Below are 17,740 nucleotides of genomic sequence, written 5' to 3' on the forward strand. Positions count from 1 at the left end.
AACACTGAGGGACTGATGATCGCTGATACCAACCACCGGTTGGCAGCGTTGTCAAATTCCCTTGGAACTTTCGAATTTGAGCGCCAGTCCGTCAGATAATGACAGACTTTCTGTCGCTTCCGGAGATGGACAAGTAAATTTTATACGAATGGAACATGTCCAGTCCTGATGGACAAGCATCCCCATAAACACCAGAGGACGGTGCCTATAAGAAAACGGACTGGAGAAGGCTCAACTTCCTCTTTGGTGAGTTGTTATGAAACATCGATTCAGTAACAAATGTGTTGTTCAGGATTCGAATTGCTCAGATGTAGAAGGTACTTTTATACCTTTGGCGGCTTGTGACTCTGCGTGGGAAGGCCTCGATTTCATGAATTCAAAATTCAAAGACGACGAAGATGAAGACGTAATTAAAATTGTAGATTTACAAACCGAAGAGAAGCCACCTCTTTTTCTGTTATTCCCCGACTTGGGACGCAAGGACAAGGAACGTCTAGCATCGACCACATCAACTACTCAAGTAACACAGATTCTGATGGGGAAACGAGCCGATTTCAGTCTGCTAAAACCGTCAAAAAAACTAAATCCCGAACAGGTTTATTGTCTTTATCGTTAAATCGTTAAAACCAGAGTCTCGTTTGCAGAGTCGACTGCCTCCGCTCTTCGAAACGACCAACGAACATTACGGCAGCGACGATCAGGAAATAGGATGATCGAGAAAAAAAAACACGAAACGATGTATTAATTTATATTTAATTTGGTAGTAAAATTTACATTTATTTAATCTACTGCTTATATATAAACATACAAACAATAAAACAATGACACAAAAAAAGGTCCAAAAACTGTACATTGTGCGCTTTTATTTGATTCTTAACAAAACCGGTTGAATTTTTACCCTGAACCTTTCGAGTAATGATCAGAATCAAATCGCCACTCGGATGCAAGCGTGGCCGGAACCAAATAAAAAATTTCTTATTATAGACGTAATATTGCACTGGAAAACTCGCCCACCTGTCGGGTCGACGCCGATAATCATAAACATGAATATTCTCTAATTAAAGCACTTTAAGGGGAATATTCTCATTGTAAAACACGAAAAGTCACTCCCTTACGTGCAAGCAATTGTTCAAATCGAGATTCTCATATTTGCTTGCAACAGTTTGTCTCCGCTATATTGTTACGGTTACGCTAATTTTATGTTATTATAGATCGCCTATTACCTATTTAATAAATCAGTCGACTGGTTATTAAGTACATTATTACGATTGCTGTCAACTCAACAACAAACCAACAATTTAAATGTCTGGGATAAAATGGTGGATGCGCCAGGCAAATTGAGTCAAACAAAATGGCGGATGCGCCGGGCTGCCGTTCACTGCCACCAAAAAGTCCGCGCCGGTTTTCAATTGAATAATAAGGACGCAAATACGAACCCAATGCTTGGCAGTTTATCAACTTGTGAGTATTGTCGTGAGAAAAAAAAATCACCAGTTACCCTCCTAATTTTGTGTAAATGCAAGCAAATTAATATTATACCTAAGAATTAACGATAATCGCCTACACTAGCATGGAATTATTAATAAAAACAACAACAGGGCCAACAATAAAGAAAGCTACCGATCTTGATTAACAATTTTTAGGTCACTAAATGTCTAACTGCCTCTTGTGGTGTTTGTCATGTCGAAGGGAGGCGAATTATATAGTCTTATTATCATGAACGTTAATTATCTGATATCAGTCACTTGTCCTACAACGTAGGTCAAAACGTGTGAGTACGGGAAAAAATCATCGAAATGCCTAATATCAACAAAGCCCTAAAATGGAACCAAAGACAACGAGACGAGCGCTTAAAATATTGCAATAGTAGAAAAAGTTACACATTTATAACGTTTTAGGGTAGAATATTATATAACATGCCCCGAAAAACATCAACTACGTATTTACTTGTAAACATATAGTCACACGAAATGAAACGGATGAAACCGGTCTGACGTCGCCAATTGACAACTGTTCCAATTTACAAAAGCTGCTTATAAAAATAACTATGATTGTTACACCTCCGCGACGGTTCCGTTCACGATTACCGTTTTCTCGGCCAGTACGATCTCAAGTACCTGACCAAGCGAAACGGCAAGGCGAATCTGAAACCGTCATCCAGCAGATGTCATTGCGACTTCATGCTGACCAGCTTCCTACTCCTTGCCCTGACCTCCTGTCGCGTGTTCGTGTACTCGAACCACAACACGTTCGGTATCAAGGTGGTGTCCCTCAACAACAAAATTTCGGAAATTTTCCTACGGATTGCGTCGTGTAATGACGACATTTACAAACAGAGGGAACTTACCAAGTGACGATTTGCGGAAAGAGAGGCGTGAAGACAAGATAGGTGAGAGCAAACCAAAAAGTTGCGAATAAAATCCCGACGAACGCCCCGCAAAACACCTGCGTTATGGTGTGGTAGTGCAGGTAGATCCTGCTGATGCACACCAACAGCGCCATGATCAGCGACGAAGATATTATCAATATTTTCGAAACGTTTTCGATTATCGTGTTATTATTCATGTGGTGCAACCTGAAATTGCATTATTAAATGTGTGCAACAGCGTGTGTCGCGTCGTCTACCTAATAAACACGAAATATATGACGTAGGTGGCAAAAAACCATACAAACTGTGCATGCGACGAAGGCATTCCGTATTCGCTGTAAAGATCCGACCGTCTCAACGGTCGTTCTTCGCAGATCGTGTGCTTCAGGCAATAGTTTAAAATTTCTGAACATAACGTACCTATGAAGAATGTTATCGTGTGTAAATCTCTCCTAAACAATATTAAAGCTATGAAACCCGCCCCGATTCCAAAAGGGGCCAGACTTATTAATGCCAGCAATTTCCCTACGAAATCACCTGGAAAATATTAGGGGAGTTAAAGGGGCTGATTGCTGTGACGTTTCGCGTTTTTGTGAATGTTAGTAAACTGTGAAATGTCAAAAAGTTGAAAGACCTCTAATTTTGTTCGTGTGGGGTGTTTGAAATTAATTTTAATGGAATTATACCTTTGGGATATTCGACCAGTGTTAAAGTAAGTGGTACCCATTCTGTTCTGTCATTTAACTCTGAACCTTTTGGAAAGTTGTCGTCGTTGAAATCAAACGTGGCCATTTTGCATTTTATCGTGTTTGACAGTTCACTGACAGGAGGGTTAAGTCGACGTCTGCATTACCGACCATTAGAGATGGCCCTACACTTTAAAAAAGCAAAACAATTGACGATTTCCAACGTCCAGGATATCATTTGAACGTCCGATATAAATGAAGATTATCATAACGTTAGTCGAGTGCTTTTAGTGTTAAAAAATTTAATTATCGCACCGAAGAATAAAAGAAACATCTTAATCGATATTACGATTCTCAAGAGGACCTTGCAACCATGTTACCGATGGACACATTTACTATAATATTTGTTAAGATTGTTGCGGCATCAAAATTTATCAAGACTAAATTACGTAATTGATACCTGGATATACCATTCTGATTATTACACAATTTTAAGAACATGAGAAAATAACATGCACAATCCTTCATTCAAACATTCTGTAATTGTCCGCAATTGGATGTTCTGCAATTAACGCATTTCTTCGATATTCTAAATCTAAATCGACGAAAATCCGCTAAAATTCCTTTTCTAGGAACAAAACTTCTGTTCTTACATTTCCCGCAATATTCGCGCGGCACTTTGCAAATTTTTGAATCTTTTTTGAATTTTTGAAAGCGCGCGCGGTTACGCTTCCCCACGCGTGCATGTAAATCTTGCTTAATGTTTTTTGAAGTAACGACGTAAGAATTTACGTTAACGATTAACGTATCTTAACGTGGTTTATCGGCGACCCGGGTTTGGAAGTGTGCACACTTTTATTATTGCAGAATTTACACAAAAGAAAAAAACCGGCGCTCACAATGACATTGTCTCCCCGTGAATCTGGAAAATTGGTAGCGTCCCTCAGCAAAAACGTTAAAATCAAAGAAGAAGGCATCCAGAAATTGGGAGATGTGGTAAGCTTCGATTTTATTGCCGCAAGTTATTAAATATTGTTTCAACAAATCTCAATTCGTTTGTCTTGTTGCAGATTGTGCAAGAAATTGAGAGTGGAAAACTCTCATCAGAAAATTTCACTCAAGTGAAGTTACACCCAAAAGCAGAAGATCCCTGGGCTCTCGACTGGTTGTTTGTTGTTGACACACTGAACTTCTGCTTTTGGTCTTTGGAAGATGAAGTAGGTTGGACAGTAGATGGCTACACAGGATATTTTGCACTTTGCGCCGCAATTAATAGAGCCCTAAAAGTATGTTTAAAAAACTACACTGATTGAAGCTTACTCTACTTCTTTTTAACTATTTTTAGGAAAAAGTGGACATTTTGAACCCAAAATTTTATTCAGAAATCACTGACAAAGACCTTGCCAAAATACTTCGCAGTGACAATGATGTCCCAGTACCACTATTCTCTGAACGTGTCAAATGTTTACATGAAGTAGGAACAGTTCTGCTCGAAAACTTTGAAGGATCTTTTGAAAACTGTGTCAAAAAAGCCAACAATAGTGCAGTTGCGCTGCTTGGTTTAATAGTGAACAATTTCAAATGCTTCAAAGATGAAGCTGTGTACGAGGACCACAAGGTGGCCATACACAAAAGGGCGCAGATCTTAATTGGAGATCTCTGGGCGTGCTATAAAAATGAAGGAATTGGACATTTCAAAGATATTGACGAAATTACGATGTTCGCTGATTACAGAGTCCCTCAAACGCTGTTGTACTATGGCGTTTTCGAATATAGCGAAGATCTCACAAAGAAATTGCAAGAAAACACAACACTTGAAAATGGGGAGAAAGATGAAGTGGAAATCAGAGCCTGTTCCATACATGCCGTGGAATTGTTGAAAGAATACGCAGCCAAGAAACTGAAAGATAAAGAAGTGAACGCGATTTTAATTGATCATTTCCTGTGGGACTTCAGAAGAAAACACGCCAAGGAAATTTTGGAGAAGAAACTACCATTTCACAAAACTTTCTCCGTTTTTTATTAATCCGTATAATATGCACATAACAACCACAACCATTACCTCAGTAGTTACTTAGTAACTAAGTAATCAATAAATTAATGTTAAGCCTAAGCATTTAACTTTTTTTTATTAACTATAAAAATGGTCGTTGTTGACTTTATAGAAAGTTTTAATTTGTGTTTAAATCTGAAGCATGTTAAAATCATTCAAATTTGAATAGTGTTTATTGTGTGTTAACGGATTTGATCCAGTAATAAAATTCCAGAAAGATTCTAGTTGTCTCTTTGTGCGTAACGAGATTTCGTGTGTTGGAAAAGAATGAAGAATTGGAAAATTAAAATTCTGGATGTGCCATTACCCATAATTCCGTGGTCAAAATTCCCATTTTTCGGCTTTCGAGAAAGTAAACAGCGGGCGGAGAAAGTGACGTTTGTTTGTTTAAATAGTAATATCGTGTATTTCGGAAACTTTTGAGAGAAAACCTCCAAATTCCCGCATTTATCGTCATGGTGGACTACACTATAGCAAGTGGAAAAATATTGAGGTACCGGCTCTTTCTTTAACGCCAACTTTGAGGATAATATCTGTTCACGTTGAAATGAACATCAGTGGTGCAAATGACCCGACCTATTACTATGACAACTCCCACTGATGTTCAATCCAACGTGAACAGGATATAGAAAAGATTAAATAATTAAAATTGTCACGTTTACAAAGAGACACAGACTATGAACGCTGTTCAAAAATCAAAAAACCACTGTGGTGCAAATAACACATTTTTCATGACATTTCCATTACTTAAAGTCCATTCACGTTGGATTTTCCTCTCAAGGTCAAATAATTTAATTTTTTGGCTCTGTAATTATGTTTTGTAAATAGTGACATGCAGCTAACCAACATAATGCGATTTAGCAATGCTCAATTCAACCTGTACGGTGTTTACTGCATGTCGCTATTTACAAAACATAATTACAGCGCCAAAAAATTTAATTATTTGACCTTGAGAGGGAAATCCAACGTGAATGGACTTTATCACCTATCACAGTGACAAATAAGTCATTTGCACCACAATGGTTTTTTGATTTTTGGACAGCGTTTCGTTAATCCCCTCTACGCGTTAATCACACAAAACGGCACGTTTTGTAAAAATTGGGTTGCAAAAAAGCTTGGAAAACTTGCACAATGTTATAGAGAAAAGTTTCAAAAATTGGCGAGATCTTTCACTGGTTAAAAGTAACACACGTTTTCAGAATTCAATTCAGATACAGCTTGTACAATTGCGGCCACGGAATTTTGGCCGTCACTTGTCATTCCATTGACATGAGATGTAAAGCGGCCCTTACGTATTCATAACCTCACTTTCTGCTATTTCAACACTTGTCATTTTGACGATGACTGACTTGCATGAAAATGCGCTTCCTCATTGCCTGCAACAAGTCAAGCACACATATATTATATATGTATATGCAGGAAGAACGCAAAGAGATTCATTTCCCTCGGATTCAAGACAAGACTTTCTTGGATCTTCTTGAATCTTAGCTCTCGGTAGTCTCTGTAAGATCTGTGCACCCTAGCGCAGGTGCGCATGTGCTGCATAACGCCTTTCATTAAATAAGCACAAACATGCCTTCCTGCACATAATGCGATATCTTGTAAAGCTACTTTAAGTGACGATCAAACAATGATATTTTATTAACCTAATGTTGACAAAGAGAAAGAAAACGTAAATAGGTAGGGATAATAAATATAAAAATAAAATAAAAACATAATAAATAGGTAGGTATTAGAAACATGCAAAAAAACTAGTATTTTGTAACTGCCCCATATGCGTCTAAAACTTTTCTTAGTCTATTGGGCAAGGAAAGGCATAGATTTCTGATGTAGTCCTGAGGTAACGCGTGCCATGCATCAGTGATCGCAGTAAGGAGTTCCTGTCTATTACGATAAATTTGTCTCTGTTTTTGCAAATGCCTTACCAAAAAACCCCACATATTCTCTATCGGGTTCACATCTGGACTACGACTGGGCCAGTCGAGGACGTTTATATTTTGATCCTGGAACCATGTTGCTACCCTATGAGACGTATGCACGGAGCAGTTGTCTTGCTGAAAGATAAAGTTTTGATTGGGATAAACCCTAGTCACTGAAGGGCGCATCACATTTTCCAGGATCCTAATATAAACGCCAGAGTTCAGCCGCTCTTCCACATGGAGCATTACCCCAGGACTCTCAGCAGAAATCAACCCCCATACGTTAACCGAAAAGCGACCGGATCGTTCTGTCGGTTCAACGTAGCGTTCATCATATCGGCTGTTTCGTGGTCTATACACCCTAACACGACCATTGTGCGACGACTGGAAGACCTTTTCGTCTGAGAACACAACTCGACTCCAAAAAGCATTATCTTTTGCTAAGTGCTCTAAAGCAAATCCAACTCTTGCCTCCTTATGCTGAGGGGTAGGACGTATTTTCCTAGCAGCTGCGTGGTTTCGAAGTTCACTATTCCTCAGACGACGACGTGAAGTTCTGACGGAGCCCGGGAAATTACAGATATTCACTGCTGCAGTAGCAGTAGTAAAAGGACTGTTTCGTATCACAGTTAAAAGTTGTCTTGATTACGTGTAGAAATTCGACGTCCCCGGAACCTGGACGTCGTTCCACTCTTTGATCTTGCCTCCATCTTTTAATAATTGCACTTATCGTGCTTCTTCCTATACCTAAACGTTCCGAAATTTTTGAATGTGATAGACCATCTTGGAACAGGGATATTATCTGCACTTTATTAAAATAGAGTATCGGTGCCATGTTCGCAACTATTTGAATGAAGTATGACAGTGACAAATTTTTGGATGTCAATTCCAAAAGTCAATCATAATGACAATAAAGCATGGACTACATCCATTTTTTTTGAACTGACATGAAAGTGACGGCCAAAATTCCGTGGCCGCGATAGTACTATGCCGGCCAAAAAATTTTGGCCGTCATTGTCTGTCAATTCAAAAAAAAAAAATTGTAATCCGTACTTTATTGTCATCTTGATTATGAACGTTATTTTTTGGGTGGTAAATTGCAAAACTCAAAATTATTTTGTCATTTCTACTATATAGAACGTTTACCTAAGGTTATCTATGTACGATTGCTCTAATTTTGTTCATTGATGTCGGATTTTTGGAATATCTGAGCTTCAAACAGTTTAAATTGATTGTCAAAATGACAAGAATCGAAAGTAGGGTTACGATTCCTAAAGGTTTATTTACACTTTTCTTGAATGTCAAGAAAGTGACGGCCAAAATTTTGTGGCCGCCATAGTACTATCGAATTCATGAAAAACTAGTACAGCAAAACGTCATAGATTTGTCAACTTTTCAAAAATGTAGTGTAATTAATGTCCAACATGTCAAGTACGGTGCGATCAATTAAAAAATAAATCGAGTCGGCGTGTTACCTATGGCAACCCATGCTATAGCATAGGCTCCAAAGCAAACTCGATTTATTTTTTAAATGATCGCTCGGTACTTCCTGAGGATATTCAGTATCCGCGATGTACATAAACTTACTTCAAGAGAAATTTGTCTTAATCTATGGAGTATGGAGTAACTATTCATTTTTCCGTAAATAATTTTGACAGTAATTTACCAAAATTCGCTGACTTAACCCAACAAATTACTAAATTTTTCGACAAATGCTGTCCAATTTGAAAATCATGGCATGTCATATTTAAATATCGCCAAGTTTTAAATTAGTATTTTAAAATAAAAATAGCACCTTTAATCTTATTATTAATCTTTTTATTTCAAGGGCAATAATTTTATCTTTCTATTGATACCATTACCTTACCTGTAAGTTCAATTGGCGAGCAGGAATCAGCAAAAACGTTCAATTCAATGTTAAATGCCTATGTTCGAGTTTGAGAATGCACAGACTGTATATGTAGAAAGGTTTAATACCGTTTTCAACGCAATATTTTAGAATAAAGTAAGAATCATAACCTTTTCCATAATGTGCAATTGCTGTGTATCCTTTATGATCTCTAGAAATTAACCATTTACAGAAATCTTCGTTGGTTATAATTATAAAGGAATCAACATTACCGTAAAAATCATGAGCTATAACTAAATTAAGTTCATGAGTCCCCGTTTCCTGCATTGCCTCGTAATCAAAGAATAAATATTTTTGTGTGTAAGTGCATTTAGTTGTAGTAAATAAACATCCGCAATTAAGACATTGATAACTGTTTTCGTTCTTTCTTGGTATTTTAACACAATTTTTACATTTTTTACATTGATAAATGTGATATTTTACTCTTTTGTTTGTTTTATCAGGAAAAGTTACTGTACAACCTTTTCTATCACAATTTTTACAACCTTTTACTTTGTATTTTTCATCACCGTCTTTCATTGTTGTTTCACATATTCCACCTTTTTGCCGTTTCCACTGCATATAACATTTATATTTATAAGTATTTCAACCTCCTTATAGCAATTTCTACATTTTTGCCACCCACATCTGTGTTCTTTACTGCTATCTTCTACATATAATTTTGTTACCTTCTTTAATCATTTGACTACCCTTTTGGATCATCCCCATCTCTGGGCAATGTTTGCCGGTAAACATATTAATCTTGTTGTTTCCTTTTTCAATTATTTTATTGCCTTCTTTAATCATTTTGTTACCTTCATCAACCATTTTTGAGTATTTTATTACAATTTGAGCATTTGTAAAATTTTTCACAAACTTCAGAATGATTTTATAAACATTCTTGATTAAAACAGTATCTACATATTGCATTTTTCACAATACGGGTGTTCTTGAAGTTGGTGCGTTCCTTGTAACACGAGGTACTACACATTATTTTAGCCTAAATCTTCTTAGTAAAATGTTTGCATTAACGGAGATAATTGATTGTATATTTTTATTGTTTTCTAAAATTTTAAGTCCGATCCTGTCCATTTCTCCGCTGTACTAGATTAATAACTAACCTGGCCCAGAATGGTGTCTTTCCGGAAATCGCTTTGCAATACTCTCTGGACTTCTGGACGCTGCAGATGCATTCTGATAACGTGATAACATTGTCCATGCATTTGCAACATATCTGTGAGCTCATTATTTTCCTAATAATAAAGCCATTTTGACTAATTAGATGACAACTCTGACAGTAGTTTTGATTAACGTCCATGCTCATTTGATTTTTTTTTTTTGTCAATTCCAATTTCTAACACATCAGCGCAAATTTGAGCAGGACCGGTTTCAAAAATTTAAAAAAAATTAACTTACTGTATCTTCATTGCCGTACACATTTTACTAGGTAGAGCTTGTACCAACTGTCATGATCGATGACCTTGACAAAAGCTGCGCGAAGGCAGAGCCCAATTTTGATAAGTGAAAGGTAAAAATGTCGGTCGTTAAGTTCAAATTTTCAGGGTGGCTGCAAATTTGCATTTTATACTGTTCAAGGATTTGGATTAGAATGTCCGACATTATCTAAGGACTTGTCGGCTTCTCGCCAAATAAATATGAACATAAATTAGCTCAAAAATCTGTAAAGCGTGACAAAATGGTACCGATGTTTTTAATTCGAATAGTACAGACGCTTCGGTACGCATTTTGGTTTCTGCGTCATCGATCATGAGAGTTGGCACGAGCTCTACCAAAATTATTCAAATTTTCATTGTCACCAACAGATTCAGTCATTCTTGATCACGTTGTACGTGTACATGATTTTAGATTTTAGAGTTAAGATTGAGTACAGTAAGTTCATATTTTCTTTCTAATACAATACTGATTTTAAATTCGAATGTCATTTGAACGAGCAAAACTTTCGGTGACAAAAATGAATGATGAATAATATCCCCAAAAAGCGCCCGTACACTAGCGCTCTGCGGGGATCACTCAAATTATATCGTGTGTTCCACAAAAAACTCACTCGCAGCAAGCCATGACAAAAGTGAAGTATGTCTTAGTACCAGATGTGAAATGAACTACTAAAGTAAATTTATAGGTTATCTGTCACTCACAATATGATGAAAATTTGTAAGTAACAAATGAACTACTTCCAGTGATCCTAAAATCGACATGACCAGTCTATCTATCTCTATTGGAGAAAATCAGCAACCGCAAGATGGCGCTGCAAATTGAACGAACCATGGCCTACTAAATCTGAACTGCGCTGCGCTTATTAGAAAGATTTTTTGTTTTTAAATTCTAGGTTAGTTGTCAACATGCTCTAATTACAACTGTCAATTTACACTTTAAAAAGGCAAAACAATTGACGGTTTCCAACGCCTTTCCAGCCCTGGATTTCATTTGAACGCCCGATATATTTCAATCGTCAATAATCATGACATTAAAAAAGTCACCGGTAGGTATGGTGAGTTCCTAAAATGTAGCTTAAGGCGAAGCAAGATTAAAACTGTTCATGAAATCATGAAAATTTGGAAAATAAACAAATTACTTAGACTACTGTAAAAGACTTAAATAAAAAAAGAAAGAGTTGGTTGAATGAACAAAGAAAAGAAATGACCAACAAAACAGTAATTTCGAGACCTTCGTCCAAAAAAGACAATACAGTAGACATAGGAGGTAATAATAAGACAAATTAATGATGTATAAAGGAAAAAAAAAGATTGCACAACGTAAGCAGTACAAGTTAACCAACAGATGTGCAAAAAAAGAAAGAAAAAGAGAGAAATACAGGGAAAAGAATGATTTTTTTTTAATTGTCAAATATAAAAAAAGTACAAACATTTGGAAGTATGTATGTATCACCAAACAAAAGAAAACATTTAAATTTATGTTTAAAACATAATACAAAGATTAAACAAAAAAAATTAAACCACAGGAGCTCTGACACGTTTGATAGGTACACTTTCGTTAATTATTCTGTGTTGAAATGCATTGACATTAGTTTTCATAATTTAATAAAAATATTAGTCTTGGAAACTAAAAATAAGCAAGTCTTTGAAAACATCAAGAAAAAATCATTTATCTGCGATTTATCATGAATCTCCAAAATAAGTTTAGAGTACGTGATGCAGTACAGATGATTGACCCATCTTGTTGCAATTTAGCATCATCCAATTAATTATTTTTTTTATGATGTCTGATTGGTATCAACGTGTCATTAAACAAATTGGGTTAATTAAATTCCAGTTACCTGTAGAAGTAGCGTCTCATGCATTATGAAAAGTCAAATAAAACTTCACTGGAAAAGAAAATCTATTCAAGTATTAAAAATAGTCTATTTTCTTGTAATAAAGAAACTAGCAACATTGTTTAAAATAGACTCATAGATAAGAAAATAATTAAAAATTTATTAGGAAAAGTTACTTTAGTATAATAGATTTCTCAACAAGAAATTACTCTCTAGGATTTAGGGATATTCGTTACTAGATTGTCATAAATTTGGTTAAGTTGGAGGCTATGTGGTTTCTAGTGATAAACAAAAGATATCGTAACCATGTCAAAAATGTAAGGCAGCGAATTCCAGTTGCAAATGATTAATTTCTCTCTCAATTGGTAGTAACCAACCTTAGAGGCATTCAAAATTACTTTTGAAAATTCTAATTACACAACATGAAAAACGTAATTTCCTTAAAAGTTCGAATAATAATAATAATAAGCGCAGCACAATTCAGATTTAGTAGGCCATGAACGAACGAAATAGGGAAAACAAAGAACAGCTGATTTCATTTGTATTTGGATTTAATTTGCCGGTAACAATTTTTTACATTTTACATTATAATAAATGGTTTAAAACAAATTGCAAGTTATAAGAACCACCAAGATTATCAGTTTGCGTTGATTTGTCTACCAAGACCTTTGTCATTGCAACTTTCTGAACTGGATCTTCAACATTTATGTTTGTCTGTTGTGCTGTTTCTTCATTAACATCCATCGTTGGAGAAAATTTGTCAGCATCAGCAGCGTTACCCAGATCATTTCCTGCTTCTTTTACACCAAAATTTAACCTTCATGAACTACAAAAAAACAACACTAGTTCGGTCAATAAAATTTGTTATTATAGTACCTAAGAAGCGTTACCTATTAGTAGTTTGTCGACATTTTACGGTTTTATTGTGAGTACCCACTGATAAATTGTGAGAGGGTATGGCTGTGAGTTTCAATTGTCTCACTTGACACCTTTTGCTGTTGTGTAAAAAGCTATAATCAATAATCATCAAAGCTTCCCAAACTTGCCCAAAGGTATAAAATCGGTTGATAGAAAGTGCTTTGTAACCCCCAATAAAAATATCTCCGAATTTAGCCTGAGTCCCTGAGTCTGCTTGCAAAAAATCGCAACATCTTGAACTGCTGCAAGGGGTTTTAAACAGTCTATTATTAGGGATTGATACCCAACTCTTAGGGGCCAATAAAGCAATTGACTCTATTCTCACTTATTTCTAGAAGCTCTTTAATAGGTTTTCCGATTTTTAAAACTTCCTGCTTGGTATTTTTTAGACTTTTTCATTGGGAAATAACATCATGGAAATAGTGCAGAGAAATGTCTTTGCTCACTAAATATCACACTGTATCACACTGCGGCACGGAACAATAACACTTTGAGGTACTCGTTATCACTTCATGCACAATTTATTATGAAAAGTAAAGGAATTTGGCTATTTTTTGGCGATTGAAATGTATTACGGCCAATACGTAAACATTTGTTTTCCCTATTTCGTTAGTTCAAAAATTACCACCAGAGGTCAGCCACTTCGCTGCACTTCGCTGATTTTCTCCAATAGTCATGGCTTACTGCGAGTGAGTTTTTATTGGAACACACGATACTTTTGAACACGCCGGTTATAATACAGCAGGTCGTGATAATAATAACCTGTAATCCCACAGAACACTTGGAATCCTGTATATCTCAGTAGTCAGTATTTACAAACGTGTGTACACAGTTACACAGAATTCCTAAAGTGTGTATGTGTTCGCATGATATTCAAGATCCATCAATACCGCTAGATGCGGTATCTAGGGACGCGGCAACTTTGGTATCGTACTGTGGTATCGTCAGAGATAACGGTATCTGTAACCTCCGAGATAGATAGAGGCCGCGAACAATGCTTGTGTCACGTGATCTGACGTCAGACGTTCAGGCTCTCGTCCATGCGGTGCGTCGAGCGGGAGCTCAAAACAGTCTATTTGTTCGTTTATCGCGGCGTGTAAATAGTCCCGTTTTCGCAAGTTTTCTTTGTAAAAAGTGTCAAAAAAACTTCAAGAAAGTAAAAGTGATAAATTAAAGGTGGTAGTCTTTTTATATTTATCAAATTTATGTTGAAGACAACTCTTGAAATCAGTGAAAAACGTTAATTCATTTCAAGTGATTGATTGATGCTGTTAGCGTCAGCTAATATATGGCCGCTGGCTGTGTTTGAAGTGCACCGAAAATTTGTGTTTTTGCAACAAATGAAAACAGTGAAAGTTATATACATACAATTATTAGTTAGGTATAAAATAAACTTTTGGTTGGTGCGATATAACATATACCTGGGTGAGTCTTTTTCCTTTCATTAAATATGCCTTCTAAATGCTGTGTGCCTAATTGTTCAAGCAATTACAATAGCACTAATACGTATGTGACCGTCTTTTCTTTTCCAAAAGATGAAGAAATGAAAAAAAGATGGATTAAATGCATTCATAGGGAGTCATTTATTCCAACAAAATATTCAGTAGTATGCATCAAACATTTCGCAGAGTCATCGATTATAAGAGTCGATAAAATGACCAGAGACGATGGATCCCTGCTAGAAGTGGCAAGAAAAATTCCAAAACTAATTAAAAACGCTGTCCCTTCAATATTTCATAATCAACCCTCATATATGACAAAGGTATCGCGAAAAAAACGAAAACATCCAGACGAAAGGCGACAGAAATTATCAGATAGCGATGAAACTGTTTTTCAGGCATGGAGTCGCGATGATGATATAGTAAATTTTGACAACTTTTTATTAAAATTTCAAGAGAAACATTTGTTTGATTCCTTTTATAAAATTTCTGCAAATGTTATTAATTTTTTTAAAGTTGATTGTGAATCCAATGTACAGAGTGATCAACAAGAAACCAAATCAAGAGTGCTACCTCATCTTTTATTTTATCGAAACGTACGTCGTATACTAATCAGACACTTTTATATAATTGCTGTGCACTCGTTTTGTTGGTTGCCTAGCTCTCAAAAATCTATTATTAATTGCCTTTATAAATTGTTTGTAATTCATGAATAATGGATTTAAAAGGAAGTTATTATTAATTATTATTTATTACTGATTAAGGAAAAAACACACAGTTACATAAAATTCCTTCATAAGGCACGTAATCTTTGGTTACAAAATTTTAAGTCATTATTTTTCAGAATTCTTTGTTTTGTTGTTTTCTGTAAGAAAAGTGCTAAAGTTATTATTCTCACATTTTTGGTTAATTGAGAACTTACTCGTATCTTTTCTAGCAGTTTAATTAAAACATTTAAATTATTCCAAGGTCAAAAAATAAGTTTTCACAAAAACTGCTCCAAATGTTCTCCATTGTGGTCCAGAAAGAGTCAAACTCGCCTCTCATATTTTCCAAAAACACTTATGAAGCTGTCAGGTGAAATGGACTGCCAAAATTCATTTATGGTGAAAATTTCTTTAAGGTAATGTGTGGGTTTTATTTCTTGCAACACACAAGGGAAACAAACTAATAGCCTCCTTCAAAATTTTTGCAATAAGTGCATTAACTCAATTTAATTTGCAGTCTTAAACGCCTTATGGAAGTTGAGGGATGTTCCTTGATAATTTGTCGAACATTTTGCACCATTTCTAAAATTTGAACTAAGGACTGACCTGACTTCTTCTTAATGATGGATTATGATTCACTAAAATTAGGCATTATAATTTTAAGACATTGATAAACTTGTTAATAACCAATACCATCAGGTTCAGACATTTGGCTTGAAATTCTTCAGTGTAAGGGGGTACAAAGTAAGGCCAGTCTTCACTTTCTTGTTTCACCCTCTTTCGAAAATAATCTAATAAAAATGCCTTCTCTTTAATGGTAAAACCCATTTTACAACTTATTCTGGGATAATTATTGCTTACAATTCCAATAAACGTCTGTAAATATTGCCGAAATCGAAGATTTGTTTTTTAGGTTAAATCACTTAAATTGTCAACAACAACAACCTTGAATTTTGAAATGTGACATTTAAACGAAACATCTCCGTACCAGTGGCGTCGCGTTTGGCAATAAAGCTGATAATTTACTTACTCTTACAAATGTAAAATGTTGCTCTTATTTATCTTATAAATTGTTTCCCTTATCTTATAATAATAATAAAATGCACAATTATAATTCCAACGTCTAAAATTCATGAGGTATGATTTATTATAAACTAGCGTTTGAGACCACAAATTGTCTACGGCCATGCTTTGAACGCTTATTTGCGTATGATTCTGCTACGACGTGACCGATAATTTGCAACGCTTGCTCTGATTTGGATTCTTGTTGATCACTCTGTATGTCCAACAATCACGTTAGGTTTCAAAATATTTAGAGACTTGAAAGTAATTTTTTTTTGTGACAATGAAATTATTCCTTCTTCAAAATTTTCATGGATATTAGGAAATGATTCAATGTGTTCAAAATGGTCACAATTTGATTGTTTATTGAGTCATTTAAATTCAAACTTCATAGATTAATAAAGTTGTGGATAAAATTACAGCCATAAAATTAGCATGTGAGGATTTAGAAAAATCAATAGAAGACCTTTTAGATGACACTAATGATGATGAAAACATTGCCGTGAAAAAGTTAAATTTTGTAACAGAACAATTAAATCTAGCTTTAACCCGTCATCCTCAATATTCAACAGAAATGTTTTTGTGGGCATCTTCTCTTTTTTTCAATTTCCCGGTGGATATAACACTTTAAGGAAAAATTCTGCATTTAGATAAACACGAAAAAGTAGTAAATATTTTATTTGATGAAATTCATGTCACTCCTAAAATTGAATACATATAAAGGTGGCAGTTTAATTGGATGTACTGAGCAGAACGAAGTTGCCACTAGAATTCAAGCGTTTATGTCAAGTTCAGTTTTTTCTAAGAATGAAGATATTGTTGCTCTATATCCTGTAAGGAAACTTCGGCTGGAACAGCGGAATTTTTAAAAACTATACTTCATTGGTGGAGAATAGTACGTTCACCCAAATCAGGATACCATCAACGTGACTCCTTTAGAGATCCAATAAGGGAACTGAATGATAAAAATATTTAGTTTTCGTTAAAATTTTATGATTTTCTTTGCGCGTGGGAATGTTTACCCCTTGAAAGTTTAAAAAATGGGCATCCTGGTAAATTAACAAGTGATACATTTTTTGCTTTGAAACGTACAACAAAAGCCTCAATTAATTTAGTCCAGTATTTGTTTGAAAGCTTTGAAATTAAATACGTTTTGTTAGGAAAATTCCAAACCAACAAATTGGAAGGACGTTTTGGAAAATATAGGCAAATGAGCGGGTCACACTTTCACGTTTCTATAACACAAATTCTTGAGTCAGAAAAAAAAATAAACGTGTTAATAAGCCTTCTTAAATTAAAGCCCGCGAAATTTGGAACATTTTCTTTAAAAGACTTTTCAGTGGATGACAGAGATGAAAATGATATTGGTCTTTTTCGGTTACACAGGTCTGCACTGATTTCGATGTTT

General features: G+C 35.4%; 3 protein-coding genes and 1 long non-coding RNA gene across 4 annotated transcripts; 2 read left to right on the forward strand and 2 right to left on the reverse strand.

Moving 5' to 3' along the window:
• The first annotated feature begins 35 nt into the window (after window positions 1-35).
• Window positions 36-784, forward strand: LOC138130869 (uncharacterized). The gene is made up of 3 exons (XM_069047562.1): window positions 36-246; window positions 293-595; window positions 645-784. The coding sequence occupies exons 1-3, from the start codon at window positions 169-171 to the stop codon at window positions 711-713; spliced, it is 450 nt and encodes a 149-aa protein (XP_068903663.1). The 5' UTR covers window positions 36-168; the 3' UTR covers window positions 714-784.
• LOC138130862 (dolichyldiphosphatase 1-like) lies at window positions 736-3,210 on the reverse strand. Its single transcript, XM_069047557.1, has 4 exons — window positions 3,055-3,210; window positions 2,626-2,905; window positions 2,348-2,575; window positions 736-2,297 (listed from the first exon to the last, which is right to left on the reverse strand). Exons 1-4 carry the CDS (start codon window positions 3,158-3,160, stop codon window positions 2,168-2,170), a joined length of 744 nt encoding a protein of 247 aa, XP_068903658.1. The 5' UTR covers window positions 3,161-3,210; the 3' UTR covers window positions 736-2,167.
• A 468-nt stretch (window positions 3,211-3,678) lies between these two features.
• Window positions 3,679-5,327, forward strand: LOC138130858 (queuosine 5'-phosphate N-glycosylase/hydrolase). Its single transcript, XM_069047552.1, has 3 exons — window positions 3,679-4,050; window positions 4,125-4,340; window positions 4,400-5,327. The coding sequence occupies exons 1-3, from the start codon at window positions 3,955-3,957 to the stop codon at window positions 5,078-5,080; spliced, it is 993 nt and encodes a 330-aa protein (XP_068903653.1). The 5' UTR covers window positions 3,679-3,954; the 3' UTR covers window positions 5,081-5,327.
• Window positions 5,328-15,295: 9,968 nt separating this feature from the next.
• On the reverse strand, window positions 15,296-16,545 carry LOC138130871 (uncharacterized). The gene is made up of 3 exons (XR_011159657.1): window positions 15,964-16,545; window positions 15,486-15,908; window positions 15,296-15,428 (listed from the first exon to the last, which is right to left on the reverse strand). It is a non-coding gene; the product is annotated as an uncharacterized lncRNA (long non-coding RNA).
• Between the last annotated feature and the right edge of the window lie 1,195 nt (window positions 16,546-17,740).

This window comes from Tenebrio molitor, chromosome 5 (genome assembly GCF_963966145.1).
Source record: "Tenebrio molitor chromosome 5, icTenMoli1.1, whole genome shotgun sequence".
Lineage (NCBI taxonomy): Eukaryota > Metazoa > Arthropoda > Insecta > Coleoptera > Tenebrionidae > Tenebrio > Tenebrio molitor.